Source organism: Penaeus chinensis, chromosome 33, assembly GCF_019202785.1.
Source record: "Penaeus chinensis breed Huanghai No. 1 chromosome 33, ASM1920278v2, whole genome shotgun sequence".
Lineage (NCBI taxonomy): Eukaryota > Metazoa > Arthropoda > Malacostraca > Decapoda > Penaeidae > Penaeus > Penaeus chinensis.
In genome coordinates this window covers 36,163,787-36,180,409 of record NC_061851.1, presented here as the reverse complement: position 1 = coordinate 36,180,409, position 16,623 = coordinate 36,163,787, and the positions used below count along the sequence as shown (strand labels likewise).

Genomic DNA, 16,623 nt, shown 5'->3' with positions numbered 1-16,623 from the left:
ATATAATATACATATGATATATATATGTAATATAATTATATATATATATATATATATATATATATATATATATATATATATATATGTATTATATATGTATATATGTCAGATTATTATCTTCAAGCCCATATACTACCAAGCCCTGGGTGAAGAGTAGAAATATGTCTCTTGAGTGACTTAAATTACAGAGGACATAAAGCATGAAAGAGGACCTGTTGAGTGCTTATACGAGAACTGAGAGGTTTATGTATGGGCATGATACTAGAGTGACATAAAATAATGTGTTATAAATACTAGTGTTTTGTAATGATTTTAGCAGCTCCCAAAGGCCATACAGAGGTGTAAAACATATCCAGGTAACTCTTGGTAAAGGGGAGGAAATGTGGGAGTAAGAATGCCTGGTTGATTTAAAGAAATGCATTAGTTGAATCAATGATGGTATTTTTTTATTTGAAATGAAGAAAATAAATTTTTTTTAGAATTGTCTTTATTCATTAATTTGAAATATTTTGAAAGAATTTTGAGGAAGCAAACATGGAAAAAGGAAAGCATATTTAAAACATGATATATGATTTGTAAAACATTTTAAATAAAATGAAACTTTCTAAACCCGATTTTATACAAAAGATTGGATAGATTGTGTTTTAATGTTCAGACTACCAGATTTTTTACCATTATGAATTGAAAAAAATATGAGGAATGAGACTACAGTAAACAGTGAAAAAGTATATAGCTTATTTTCTGTCATTAGGTAATGTTGAATGTCATTCATTCACTATTCAGAATTCATTTGGTTTCTGTGAATTTTCTGTATAGTAGTAAGAATTCATTCTTTGTAAGAAATAACAATGCTTGATATCTATAAAACCTACAGATGCCCTCAGTAATGAAAATTGTGACCAATTTTGATTACCCTCATTTGCATAATTTTATTATGTCAGACATACATATCATATGAGAAATTGCATCTAGTGGCTGTTTTGTCGTTTTGCTGTTATTCTTCTCTACATTACTGCAAATATTTGGAAGTCAGTTGCACTATCATTATATTTTTCATTATCATTTTCACCCATATTGACATTATATGGATTTATCTGGAAAACTGCATAGATTTGCTGATTGTGCATGATAATTGTGAACAACAGAGTGCCCATGCTTTTATTGTAAAGCCAAAGAGACACACACTTACATAGACAGTAATATGTACTTTTTCCTGCCATTGACCCTCATGTCATTTGACCTTGTTTAACTGTGCATTTTTTCTTCTACTTACCTTTTCTGCCTCCTCTTCATTCTTTGTCTTCTTCATCTTTATCAGTGATTGGATGTCTAAGCATGTTCATTATTTCTCTTTCTATGCATGTTTATATTTGTTTGAAGATCACACCCAAAATATGTCATACAGCTTTTTTTTTTTATATATAAAACAAATGTAATGCTTTATTAGATGTGTATCCAGTAATTATTATCAGTTTAGTGGTAAAGAATTTTATTTATCTTCTGCTCACTCCATGTTCAATGTAGATTTCTTTAGTATCTCAAATACTCACTGCCTCGTAGATTCATGTGTGATTTAGAAATGGATGTCTTATTGTATTAACTGCAAATATGTGTTTGACTAATGGTGTGGTCTAATAACATTATGAAAAAATACATAGATAAGTAAAGGAAAAGTTCGAGCATTACCAATGAACATATTGCCTGTATTCAGTAATTGCTTCCCTCTGTCTGGTGAGTAGTAAACAAAAGTACAAATGACACATACCCAACACATCAAGTCTTCACTCTAGATGGAAGCTTTGGGATCTTTTGAGAATAGACTACTATTTAGGCCTTTGTCATATCCATGCCATATGGAAGTTTCCAATTACACCATGATTTAGTGGAAGAATGCATGATGCCAGGGGTGCTAGGACTGCATGGATGAAAGATAGGAGAATGAGAAGAACTTCTGAAGAGTTTACTGAAAAAAATAATAGTAATGTAAAACAAGAATACTTGATTAAGAGCAAGAGATTTCATTGAGTGTCTTTAGATTACTGACTTGTTTTTGGAAGTTGTTTTATGGTTTTGTGTATTTGTATGTTAAGAAACCTTTTTCCAGTGTATGCATGTGGTGTGCATGAGAATAGAAGTCATATGGGATATGAATATAAGCCTTTTTATATATATTGTTTATTTTTATTTTCATTAATGCAAATAGGTTTTGCCTGAATGCAAACTCAAAGAAGACAAAGGAGCTATTGCATTTTTTATATTAGTTAACTTGAGTGGGTAGTTCAGTAAGCTATATACTTCTTTTAGTTTATTTCATCTCATAAATTCACTTAGCACCTATTACTCTCTGAAAGATATATTTCATTATATATACAGGGCTCTGACTAACAAGACATGTACATATACCACTGCCTTATATTCATGAATTGAACACTAAGATTGTTGTGTTCCCTTGTTTCTTGTGAATCATTTGGGTCATTTCCTTGCCATATGGCTTCTGTTTCCTTTCTTCAGTTTTGCTTCGAGGGTGAGGCAAGTGACATGAAATTCAAGGAAATTACCGAGATGACGCTCCTCACAGTTCAGCTCATAGTAGAATTCTCCAAGCAACTGCCAGGCTTCTCTACTCTTCAGCAAGAAGATAAGATTTCACTGCTCAAGGTGTATCGAAGAGCAAATTTAGTATGGGGGAAACTAATTTTTGTTTTTTTTTCTTATGGCCTTTGGGAGACTGCTGGGTTTACAAAACCTAAACAGTGTAGAAGAAACCTATTAAGTTGAGATAGGTTGTGTTGGTAAATCTGATGACTGAAAGAAACCCAGGAGTCTTCCTTTCAGAGATCCTTGGAGCCTCCCGGACAACAGAGACCCAATTGGAGAAAGTCATTCACAGTTTGATGATTATGTCTGTGACAACGAAGTGCATTCTAGACTAATTTAAGAGTAACTCTTATTTTAGAGATGCAGAAACCTGTGACGTGATGATGTTTCCATCCACATGTCATTATTTTTTTCCACCAGTTTGCTCAGTTAAAGTTCATACTCATTGCAAATAATCCAGGGACGATAATCAGCGCTGGTAATGATTTTCTCCATGTCTGCCACCATCAGTTTTAAGGAAATTGAAGCAGCTCTTGTAAGTAAGTGGTTCCTTTGGCTCCTTCTAGGAAATTGGAATATCTGACGCCGACTCTGAAGATCCCAAGTTCGAACACATCACTAAGATGACCATCTTGACAGTAGAACTGATCATAGAGTTCTCCAAGCGCCTGACTGGGTTTGGTGACCTTCTCAGGGAGGACCAGATTACACTCCTCAAGGTAGATAATTCTGTAGAAAAGGGTTAAAGGGGGAGGTAAGCATAGGATATAAAACAAGGATAAGGATTTAGAATTTTTTTGCATATCATGCAGACTGTATTTGAAAACACTTGATAATGAGTTGCAGTTGCTGTAGATCCACTAGGTAAGTAAAAGTTGAACATCGTTCTTTGAGGAAGAGATACTGGGAGGCTTACAGAGTGCTTTCAATATTATCTATTGGTAAATTTAGTGTATTAATTGAAAGTATACATATACTTGGTTTTAAAATACTGTAATTATTTTTTTAGTGTAAAAATAGGAACAATATGTTGAAATAGATGGGATCTATTTTAATCAGTGGATATCACAATAAATAAGTATTTTGAAAGAAATGACAAGTATGACTGATGTGGGCAAATTATCATATTCTGTTTATTTAGATTCGTCAAATGGTCAAATTATGACTTTTATGTTTTTTTGAATTAATGAGCTTTGTGATTGTGTTCTATTTGATGCTACCATATCTGAAAGGATATGGAGTTTCAAGTATTTACATCCATCTAAATTTCTATAGAGTTACCCAAACATGATATCTTAATACCAATATTGGCCTCTCTTTGCAAGCCTTCCACATGCATGTTTAGATGTAATTTACTTTTAAGGAGTATCTGTTCATTATGCTGAAAGACAGAGTAAGTTCTGTGAATTTTTGTTTGATCAGTGACAAAATACACAGGACTGAAAATTAAGGTATAGTACTCCACTGGTTGTTTTATGTAATGTGCTGAATTTACTAGCTAAATTTGAATTGCAACCTATATTTACTGCAGGTTTTTATTGATCAAAGATTTTTATGAATCAAAGCATTTAGGATTTTTCTTAAAAGAAACAAGTAAGAAAAAAATAATAACTTAGATACTATTTTGCATCTTTCAGTAAGCTTATTAGTATGAATTTTATTTTATCACTTCAATTTTTTTTTTTGCTCTATATTTTATTCATGAGACATAATATTTATTTCACATAATCACATTTACATTTATAAGTTGTATCACGCTCCTGAAGGATTAGTTTTGGATTAGTTAAGTTTATGAATATATTTTCTCTGTATTTTTGTTACTTATTCTCAAGTTACTATTTTGATATAGAATAATAGTTAATACATAACACTAACTTTTTCATTTTCATTACAGGCATGTTCATCAGAAGTTATGATGCTTCGAGCTGCACGTCGTTATGACGCAAAGACCAATTCTATCGTGTTTGGAAACAGCTACCCATACACAGAATCTGAGTATGAAACGGCAGGCTTGGGATTCTCAGCTCCTATGCTCTTTCGCTTCTGTCGTAATATGTGTCGAATGAAAGTGGATAATGCTGAGTATGCCCTGCTAGCAGCTATGTCCATCTTCTCAGGTAGATATATAATTATGCTCATTAGACTTAGATCATAAGGTTGCTTGTTTTGCAAAAAGAGGTTATATCCAAGTAATAATCTTTTGTGGAGTTAAAAATTAGTTTCTCATTCTAAAGGTTTTTTATATCAAGTATATTTCTACTATATCTTGAAATTGAGTCATGTTAATTCAATTATTATAGTTAATGACTAAAGTGGGTGAGACAGTATCACATCTGATATGTCAAAACAGTCCTTTTCCATGTGCAGCTGCATTTTTTGTCATCAGCAGATTACATAGGAAAGATAGCATTTAATGGGTGTATTAATTCTAATTTTGTTTTCTATTGTCTTCTTTCAGCTGATAGACCATTCCTCCGTGAGGCTTACAAGGTGCAAAAGCTTCAAGAAATATACCTGAATGCACTGATTGCGTATGTGGCAAACAAACGTGCTTTGAGCTCATACTCAATAATGATAGGAAAGTTGTTAAATGTTCTTACAGAACTACGAACCCTAGGGAATCTGAACTCAGAGATGTGCTACCGTATTCAATTAACAGACAAGAGGCTTCCAGACCTCTTGAATGAGATATGGGACGTCACACCTAAATAAACAATGGGGTATCCAATGTAACAGCCCTATTCAAGCTGTGCCACCACCACTTCCCAGGTGCCATGTTCTGGAGGTGGCCTCTGCAGCTGCGAGAGGAAGGTTGTGAGCCACCTAGGGGTGGTGGGTGGTCCCTACACTATGTACCTGCAGGCTGTGAGTGAGAGACTGATAATGCTGTGGTAAAGGCTTCACACTGATGCCCACGGCCCACTTTCAGCCACCTGACCTGTTTTTTGAGTTAGGCCGCCGTTTTGACAGTGCCGTGCAGTCCGCCACCAGTGCAATGTTGATTATATGATAATGTGCCCAGTGAGTCTAAGGGGTACCATGACAACAGTATAGCCTTTCTTATTGTCACCCATGTTAAAGAGCCACTATGTGATATAGTGCGAATTTTTCACTACACTGTAAAAACATTTTTTGTATGGGTCAGCATGAATAAATGATGTGTAGGTGGATTTTAGGTAATTGTATGTGTGTGTGTGTGTGTGTGTGTGTGTGTGTGTGTGTGTGTGTGTGTGTGTGTGTGTGTGTGTGTGTGTGTGTGTGTGTGTGTGTTCATGTATTTCTTTGTCAGTTTAGTTGTGTTGAGTGCATTAGTATGATTGGGATGTAGTTATATTTTTTTCTCTTTTTTTTTTTTAACTTTGGGGGCTCAAAATAATTTATTTTTTTAGGCAAAATTTTGTCATTAAAAGTTTGAATATTACTATTCTGTGATGCCAAAGATGCTTAAGAACAGTTACATATCCAGTAACAGAAAATTTGCACTCAAAATCAGTTACTTCCAGAAATCATTTTTATGAGTGAAGTTAAAATACATAAATCTCAAAAAACTAATTGGTGTCTATTCTCACAGAAGAGCAAAATATGTCACCCAGTTTTGTGAATGCCTCTGTGTACATGAGTCTCTTTGTGGATACTTATATATTTAAATATATACATATATTGCAGAATATTGCCTGGTAGCTAATATTTAGTAATAATTAAGGCTATACTGTAATGTTGCCCAGATAACTGAGCGAGCCACGATTTGGCAGGCAACGAACTCCACGTGCCTTGCTTACAGTCAAGCTTCAGTTTCCTATCTTATTCTCAAGGTGCTCCTGAGGGACTGAGGAGAGTGAAAGTTAAAACACAAAGGAACAGTGCGATGTCTTCTGATCCATATTTTTATATGACTCCTTACTTGTTAATTTAATGAGCTGGTATGCCGTCCTTACAAGTAGTAGATTATTGAAAATATTATTATGTTAATATTATTGTGTAATGTTATTAATACTGCTATAAAGTGTATTCATATACCAATATCCCTGCCCTTACCTGTGGAAGGTTGTGTAAAAAAGTGTATATAGGAAGTGAAATGGGTTTTGCAAGTTGCTCCTGTGAAATGTGTATTGCAGTGGATAATCAGTGTGAATCCATCAGTTTAGGGGTAAGTATATATGGCATTGTGCAGAGCTGGTCTTTTAGCTGGTCAGTCATGGGTCACTTCAGAGTATCTGACTGATCTGTGGTACAAAGATAAGATCTTAGTACTAGATGGATAAGAAAGATCTGTAGTACATTATGTGGATGAATGGTACAGAATTTTTTTTTTCTGGGAATATATAAAGTTTGAAACATCAATCACGACTAGTAATGTTGTTGTTTTTTTTTTTTTTTTTTTTCTTAGAAGCAATTTTAAATGAACCTTTCAAAGATTTCACAATAATGTTTAAAATTAGAATGCCAGCATCTGTGTGGTGACCCTTATATCCTTATCAGTAATAAAAGGAAAGTTGAAAATTACTAGTAGCCAACTATACAGTGATAATCATATTATATCAAAGAATACCCTGACCTATTGGTATGCATCCTTGGATATTCAGGGGAAAAGTGCATATTATCTCAGAGACCCTAACTAACCCTAAGAAATGCCCTTTACCTTCTCCCCTATTGAGTAAGGTCAGGATGTGTCATGCATCAATGCCTCATCAAAGTGGAAGTCTTATGTCCTCATCTTGACATGTGAATCTCCTGTTACACTGGTTTGTCCTAACCTAATCCCAAAATTTATCAATTAAATTTAACAATATTTAGTGTAATTTTGCAAACTGGTAGAAATTTTGAATTTACCTGAAAAGTACAACTGATAGTATAGATTAAGCTAAAGTAAATTCTTATTCTAAGGGAATGTGTAGGGTGCTGAGGAATAAAAAAAAATTGTCCAGGGTGCTATTAAAAAAAATGCTGTTTCCAGAAGGGCTCAGGAATTCTGCCTAGTGACAACAGGAACAATTTAGCTTGTGTGTTGTAATATAAGCAAGTCCATTTTCCTTTGCTGTAAAAAAAGGACAATACGACTTCTTCACACTAAAGCTTATAATTGCCCGTCTTGTCACTTATTACCTTAGGAGCATAGGTTGTCCATATATTCTGTAATGCCTCAGATTTAGGGATATCAGTTGAATCATGTTGCAGAATTTCATTCACCTCTTTAAAACTATTAAATGGAGAAATCGCTCAAATGCAGATACTTGGCCTGTGCACTGTCAAATGTGCTTCATAGCTAAGTAAGGAAGTTTTAATAATTTGAAAACAGGTCTCTGAAATTGCAAAATGAGAGGAGTAGGCATAGCTGAAATCCCTGAAGCTGGGGAATTACCCCACCCTTGGCTTCTCTGTGTTGTGTGAGCCAACCATGGTATCTACTTCATGTTCTGGATAGGCGATATTGTGTATATTTGTGGTTTAATTGATCCCCTTATATACGAAATCCCTTTTTCAGACTGAAATATATTTGTATATCATGAATCCAGTGCATTATCTCATGTTGTTGTTTGTCCTTAAATATTGGTTGTTTGCTACATTTCAATGTTTTAATATTGTCTGTGAAGCAAGTTTTGCCAAACAGAATATGTTGTATGAATGAATACGAGTCTGGAAGGTAAATGCATAAAGTTGTAAGAATGAATGTGTGTAAGTACAGAAAGACTTCACCACTGTAGAATTAAGGTCATCTTCCATAGACTTTTAGCTTATTCTCATCTTCATATCTTCATTATTTGATAGCCACTTTCAGCACATAGAAGGGTGTTTAGTCTGGGTAACAAGTTGGTTAATCATGGCTCAAGCTGGGCTGCAATTTGGATCTGTAAGAGTTAAGAATCAAAAGGAATAAAAAATGACTGTGATTGTAATTTGCAGGCTATAAGATAATGCATTTCATTTTTGTACAAGAGAATGTCTTATTGAATTTGGCTGAACACAATGTCTGAATTTTTAGATGGAATAATTTTATAGATGTTTAGATGTAATTAGTGTTAGCCATCATAGTGCAGGTCTTTAATACTATCTAAAGTATCTGTTGTTAAGTTTCATATAAAATGTTTATGAATATAAACTTCATGCACAAAGCACAACAGCCAAGTTGCCAGTCTCTTACTCTTCCACTTGACCAGCATTATCAAAGCATAACATAGGTTTCTGTGATACTTTACCCATAGTGAAAACCACTTAATGATCATGTTGTCAGAGACAGAGTATGAATTTTTAATGTCTGTATGCACAAATATATGGCACAATCTATATTTTTGTTTACTGTAAAGATGTACTATGGACAATTAGATATTGATTATATATTGCTTAAGCACAATTTTGGTTTCGTGCTCTTTGGAAGGATATCAAATTGCTTTGTGAGATGTAAAAAATAACATTGTAAATGACTTCAAAGAGACTCACATAGCAAAACCTAGTAGTTCATCTGTACAGTCTGCCAAGATCAGTTAAATATTTGTCTTGCCAGCAAAGCTGAACTTTAACCAAGTCCAGAAATCAGATACTGAATTGGTTAACTACTGCAAATTAAGTCAGATATACTTCTTCCAAATACAGTCTGTCTCTGTCTTTCAGAATTAATAGTCTGTCTTAACCAACTTGTTGCCATAATTGGTAGGTTTGTGGCTGGATATCCACCCGGATAGATTGGGAGTGAATGCAGCGAAGAGATCCTGTTATTATATTTTCTTGGATTATTTTTAAAAAACAAGACTATTGCATGTATTATGTGAACCATATTGTCAATACAGTATTCTGTGAGAGAGTGTCTTCAAAAGTAATTGGCTGAATTTTAATGATCACCTAATCACTTTTGAAAAGCCATATACATGTCTCTCACTGTCCTCTTGATTGGTTGGTTTCTAATGTCCACAAGCCAATGAGGTGTCAGTTATACGTCCAAGCTCCTGCTTAACCAAATGATTGTGACAACTTCTGCTGGAAATGAGCAACTCATCATTAATTTTGAAAAGATTTTTTTTATATTAAATTTGGAAAATAATAAAATTATCTTGTTTCTCTATGTACTGTGTTTTTATTCACAATGCCCTAATGCTGTATAACCAGATACTAAAGAACAAAATCCAGATACATAAGCACTAGATACAGTAGTTTCAAATTAGGAGAACAAGACATGAGAACTCAATTATCAAAGGCAGTTAACAAACTACAGGTATGTAATTTAGGTCATTAACTCAAAAATGCACAGAAAACTTGAATGTGATCTTTTTCCCTCATTTGACTGTTAAGTATACTGTAGAGCCATGCAAAATTTGATAATGAAACTTACAAGTAGCTTAGCCAGTGTTCAGTGTTTCCATATTTTGGAGATTAGAATATAATTAGGAGATATTTAGCAATGCATATGCCTTAACATGTGTTGTATTACGATGTATGATTTCATACTTATCAGTCGGTAAAATATGAATCTTATAAGATTCATAAATAGTAACATAAATCTAAATGCTCACAAACATGCATGCACACATGAACCTACACACACACACACTTATTCACTCATTCTCTCTCTCTCTCTCTCTCTCTCTCTCTCTCTCTCTCTCTCTCTCTCTCTCTCTCTCTCTCTCTCTCTCTCTCTCTCCCTCTCCCTCTCCCTCTCCCTCTCCCTCTCCCTCTCCCTCTCCCTCTCTCTCTCTCTCTCTCTCTCTCTCTCTCTCTCTCTCTCTCTCTCTCTCTCTCTCTCACTCTCACTCTCACTCTCACTCTCACTCTCACTCTCACTCTCACTCTCACTCTCACTCTCACTCTCACTCACTCTCACTCTCACTCTCACTCTCACTCTCACTCTCACTCTCACTCACTCACTCTCACTCTCACTCTCTCAACTCACTCACATGCACACACACACACAAACACATATACATACATGCACACATATATAAATAAACTTTGTGTAGTTCAGAAAAGCTACACCTGTAAATAACGTGCATTTCTCCCACCTTTTCTTCATGACAGTACAGCAGCCACACCCGAATATTTTTTGAGAATATGGTTGATACACTGCATCACGAAATAGAATTGATATCAGAAAATGTGTTGATCATTAGTCTGTAGGAAGGACTAGGATACTGTTGAAGAGGGTCAAGAATCAAGAATCAAATCTTGCTGAAGTTTATGGACTTTTATTAATAAATGCCCTGATCCCTTGGAAGACTAAATCACCCATCAGATGGCCTGATTATCATAGATCCTGATGGAGTGGGAGTACTTTTTTCAGGTCGAACCATTGACAGATAGCAAGGAGATGGTGTCATGGTTCTGGTGCATGTTGAAGCATGTAATGCCACCTGTCTCTAGAAGGGGGTAGGGATCACTAGGACTACAGCAATCAGAGGGGTACTACACAGCTCATTATACAGACAAGGTATTTGCTCTACAGGACAACAGGTTTTGTAATCTACTGTACATCATCCTCAAAAATTCCCCTCTAGAAGGTATTCTTGAGGGTGAAACATACTTAAGAGATTTTGAGACTTTAAAGAATTCTGGCAAAAATGTTGAATAATGTCCATGCATGTACTGTCAGTACCACCAAAGGATAGCAGGGCATATCTATCGTCATTCCTCTGAATTCATGAGTGTACTTGAAGCAAGTTCTTTTAACACTTGCATGGAATGAATAATGAATAAAGCTGTCATCCAAAATCAATGGGGCGATAGTGGGTAATCCTAAGGCCATTGATCTTAAATGTTAATGTTGCTACCCTGAGTTTCTTGAAACCTGAGTGATGGCTTTTAATAATAATAATGATAATAATAATAATAATAATAATGATAATAATAATAATAATAATAACAATATTAATAATAATAATAATAATAATAATAATAATAATAATCGGTTTATTGATTTCCATGGAGATAAAAGCTGAAAATATACAAATGTGCATTTGTAGTGAGGCATTCCACTTATCGCTCCAAAAAAACAATATCAATGACTTGTAAGTCTACTTGGAGACTCATATGTGTTTACAGTAAATCACCTACAAGTTTACATATCATGGTAGTATATGGGTATCATGAGTATATGGAGATGTACCTATGTAAAATGAGCCAAACTACGCATCCAACCAACAGATGTTTCTACTTATTACTGCTTTCAAAGGCACCATGGTCATTCTTGATACCGTATGGTGGTATTATTACCGATGTGCAGAACGACATCCGAACGGCTTCCAGACCGAGGTCAGCTCCCTTAAGACTCTTATTGCCCCCATTCAAGGTCTGGCTTGCCCTATCCCCAAGGCTCACACTGCCATGATGTTTTGCCTGAATTACACCATTATAGATCTGGCCGTAGCTTAAAACGCTCCAAGAACAGCTCTTTTTTTTTTTTTTTTTTTTTTCTAAGGGAGCTCTCAGCGCCCCAGTAACTGATTGTGATCACTTGGCTCGCTATCCCCCCTCTCCCCCCGAAAAAAACTAAAAATGATGCCCCTGACCATGTAGTGGTATTGTTGTTGTTGTTGTTGATATTATTATTATTATTGTCATCATCATTAGGTACTGAAAATTACAAAGTACTTGTTGGCTGGCAATTTAGAAATATGTTTATCCTTTTCTATCAAGTCATGCGGCTATCTATGTTCAGATCAAAATGAAAAAATAATGATGTAATTGAAATAATAAGAGAATCTGCAGAAGTGACCTTAACCACCAAGAGGTGTGCAAGGTGGTCTGCCTTGTTGGAATGTTGGTCTGCCTTGTTGGAATGACTTCGTTGAGCCTTTTAAGGAAAAATCTATCTTCTGGCATAATATATGGAAAACAATGCAAGGTGTCCTAACTCGAGTCAGCTTGCAGAGTTAAGAACATTTAGCAGATCAAGGTATCATCAAGCTATTAAACATTTTAAACTATTAAACAAAATTCTTCTTGCCACTTTGTCACGCCATTAAGAACAAGGGATTGATGTTCGGAGTTTCAGCAAAGAAAAGAAGGATGATACATATAATGATAGCGATCTTTTCACCCATGGTCCCGAAAGACTATTTCTCATCTCAAGTAATATATTTTTTGGCCTTGTTGCATCACGGCTGTACTGATATTTTATTTGATAGAGCTGCTATCAAGCCAATACACAAAAGTTATTTAAAACTCGCGCCAATTCTTCCAATAATAGAGGTTTTTATATTATAGGTAAAAGTTTGGACTAATAATTTCTAATGGTTAAAAATACGATGGAGATTCAAATTTTCAGTTCTATTATAAGGCTTACTATTCAACAACGCTATGCTCTTCCCTGGTCTTGGAAACGGTACAGCATTACCGAAGCCGCGGTTCAAATGTCAACTTGATGTACTCGATGCGACCAAAGTATTTGTAGCATAGGAAACTTTTCACCCTTGTTGTCAAAAGAGATGTATATCCTCTGGTAATCCGATTGATACTTGTTATGTAGCCTACATAATAAGCTCTGCTATTGTTGGCTGGAAAGATGAATGTTCAGAACAGTTCATGCTGCAGGGTTGTGCCAAGCAAGGCGGAGTTTAAGTCCCCTACAATTTTCAGTTTACCTTGATCCATTGCTACAAAGACTACATCACACCAAGTATGGTTGCCGCATAGGAAATCTGCGTGCAAATGCATTTCTTCTACATGTCACGATTTAAGGCAAGTGGTATCAGTATGTGAGTCATATACAAATGAACATAGGCTGATAAAGGTTTATTCATTATTGCTTCGCCAAACCTCAGTCACTTTTACAACAATAATGTGAAAATATCTATGTTTGGAAGACCTCTAAACATTGTTAAACATGAAAAAAAAAACACCTTGGACATCTGATGCAATGTCACGGTGCTTTGATAAATTTTGAGGGTATTACCAGATATATGAAAGTAAGAACAAATGCGATACGTAATCAGTTCTCCGCCACACCATGGCAGCCAAAGGCCTTATCATTTAATGGCCGATGTTCATATCTACGGATGTCAATTGTGGAATTCGGATAATCCGAAACTCGAGGAGTTGCAAGTTACGTGGCGGACTTGCCGGAAACCGTTAAATCTTCATCTTAGAACAAAGGCTAACTTCTTTATACATCATTAAGCATAGGATTTTAAACTTTTATTCTACAAATTCTTACAAAGCGCTCTAGTTCCAGGATCGTCATTTATGATGCCAAACATGAATAACATTCTACAAACATCTGATCCAAAGTATGTAGACCTGTTCACACTAAATTGTGTATAAAAAAGGTAAAGATATCCAGCAGTGCAGATGCACAACAGTGAGAAATAGATTTAGTGAAAGAGCTTTTAAGTGTCTCTGATCTATTACTGCACTGGAGTTACCTGGAGGCCACTTGTGTAGGTTTCATTTTTTTTTTTTTTATGTATTTTGTTTGTATTTATGTATATATATATATATATATATATATACACACACAATAAACACACACACATACATATATGTATATATATACATATATATATATTTATATATATATATATATATATATATGTGTGTGAGTGTGTTTATGTATGTATGTATGCATGTATGTATGTATGTATATATGCGCTTATATATATATATATATATATATATATATATATATACATACATGTGTGTGTGTGTGTGTGTGTGTGTGTGTGTGTGTGTGTGTGTGTGTGTGTGTGTGTGTGTGTGTGTGTGTGAAAGTGCGCGCTACCACAGATGTAAGTGTTGGTAGTGCTTAAGAGGGTGGCTCATGCCCCTTATGTGCAAGTCCCTGTTTCCAGGGTTTGGTACCATTTCATCTACCATCTTACCAAGACAGCTGAGGGAGGAAATGGGGATATGAGTTGCAGAAATGCACACTCAACTGCCACCCTTAAGTAGGAAATGATGGGGTAGAAAATCCCACACAGCCCGGTGCTGAGCAAGAACTATTTCTATGTTCTTCTTATTTCCCTCAGTGAGAAAATAAGGCCAGGTCATCAGGCTCGGCTACCTTGTCCAGCTGGCAGACTGAGATTACTTGTTCTCACAGAGAAAACAAGCATCAGCCTATCTGTTTGTGACTGTTGATCATGGTGTGTTTGCAACTGGTGTCTGAGGTGCTGGTGGCCCGTCTAACACATTGCCACAAATCTGCAAAACTCGGTCACTACAAGCTAGACTCTGTCTCTCTGTCCAGGGTCGAGGGCGTTTCCTTTTGTCTGTGGCGGCTCCCCTCGAGGCCAGGAGCTTGGTTCCGCCTGACTGAGTGTCAAGGCCCATCCGGCCGTAGCGAAGGAGGGAGATGTAGGTCGAAAAGAAGGGCGTTGACCTTGGGTCAACCGGGCACGGGAGTGAAAGGGTTGCGAAAGAAGTGTGTCGAATAGGAACTCCAACAGAAAGTCGCAGCCTTGTCCGGGCCGGGGACATCTGCGAGGCGCCACCGTTCGGTGTTGTTGCATGTTGTTTACATTTACAGTATACTACACAACTGGAATTCCCATCATACTTTGTATAATAGCCATTTCTCATACCCATGACCACGTTCCAAAGGCTATCCCACCCTTGCTATGTGTTTTATTTGTTTGCTGAGCGTGAACTGTCTTCTCCCCTTATATTTGTACATAAGTTGCTTTTGACATTCATATTGGAAGAGTTTTACTTACAGTGCAAAGTTGTTTCAACAAAAAGCACAAATTTCTCCGAGCGAAATTCAGACTGGAACATTTATGCACTGGAGGTATCCATGGGCAAGGCTCTGTCCGGCTTGATTACTGGAGATGGAAATGAGCATAAGGTATTCATATCACAAAGGCTGTTCGACCCACATCCTTTGTACCGGTTCATTGCACAACTGCGAGTGGGATAATGGGTTTCTATCCTGGTTTAGGATAAATCTTCGTATTTCGTAAATAATAAAGTTTTTATTCTTAGATTTAGTGGTAACCGCTGGGCTCAACTATTCAGAAAAAGGATCAACCATCAGACTTATGCGCGTGAGAGAATTAAACACCAAATAACGATATCTGAAAAAACAACAACAACAACAACAGACGAGCTAGTGTAACTAGAGATTGGATTCCCAGTATCTGAGGTTGCAATCATAAAAGGATAATACGTTTAATCAGTATGAATGGAATACATGATCCAATCTGTTTTAATTTGCTGCAAAGTTACCTGGTGAACAAACAGTTTTGCACACACACACACATGCACGCGCACGCACACACACACACACACACACACACACACACACACACACACACACACACACACACACACACACACACACACACACACACACACACACACACACACACACACACACACACACACACACACACACACACACACACACACACACACACACACACACACACACATACATACATACATACACATACACACATACACACAAACGCACACACGTGCGCGCGCGCGTGTGTGTGTGTGTGTGTGTGTGTGTGTGTGTGTGTGTGTGTGTGTGTGTGTGTGTGTGTGTCTGTGTCTGTCTGGCTGTCTGTCCGTCTATCTTTATCTCTATTTTTACCTCTGTCAATCCATTTATCTATAGATGAAGAAAATGAGAGAGAGAGAGAGAGAGAGAGAGAGAGAGAGAGAGAGAGAGAGAGAGAGAGAGAGAGAGAGAGAGAGAGAGAGAGAGAGAGAGAGAGAGAGAGAGAGAGAGAGAGAGAGAGAGAGAGAGAGAGAGAGAGAGAGAGAGAGAGAGAGAGAGGGGGGGGGGGGGTGACAGAAACTTTTTTCTAGTTCAAAGAGAGCGCGGGAAAGAGAGAGAGAGAGGGCGAGAGAGAGAGAGAGAGAGAGAGAGAGAGAGAGAGAGAGAGAGAGAGAGAGAGAGAGAGAGAGAGAGAGAGAGAGAGAGAGAGAGAGAGAGAGAGAAAGAAAGAGAAAGAGAAAGAGAGAGAAAGGGGGGGGGGGGAGACAGAGAAACTTCTCTAGTTCAAAGAGAGCGCGGGAAAACACCATATTGTAAATGAAATAAAAATATTGTTTTCATTGTTGTTATAGTTATTGATCACACGCTAGTCCATTATA

General features: G+C 36.4%; 1 protein-coding gene across 9 annotated transcripts in view; it reads left to right on the top strand.

Moving 5' to 3' along the window:
- The window catches only part of LOC125042979 (ecdysone receptor-like), a 302,029-nt gene extending 292,377 nt beyond the window's left edge, over nt 1–9,652 (top strand). For 6 of the 9 annotated variants that reach the window (XM_047638848.1, XM_047638849.1, XM_047638845.1 and 3 more), the window contains 3 exons: nt 3,165–3,317; nt 4,493–4,715; nt 5,057–9,652. In XM_047638848.1, the coding sequence (XP_047494804.1) occupies nt 3,165–3,317; nt 4,493–4,715; nt 5,057–5,310 (630 nt within the window). In that variant the 3' untranslated portion in view covers nt 5,311–9,652. Of the gene's footprint in view, nt 1–2,511; nt 2,659–3,164; nt 3,318–4,492; nt 4,716–5,056 lie in introns of all 9 variants that reach the window. The other 3 variants (XM_047638850.1, XM_047638847.1, XM_047638853.1) reach the window with 1 other exon arrangement.
- Nucleotides 9,653–16,623: the final 6,971 nt, after the last annotated feature.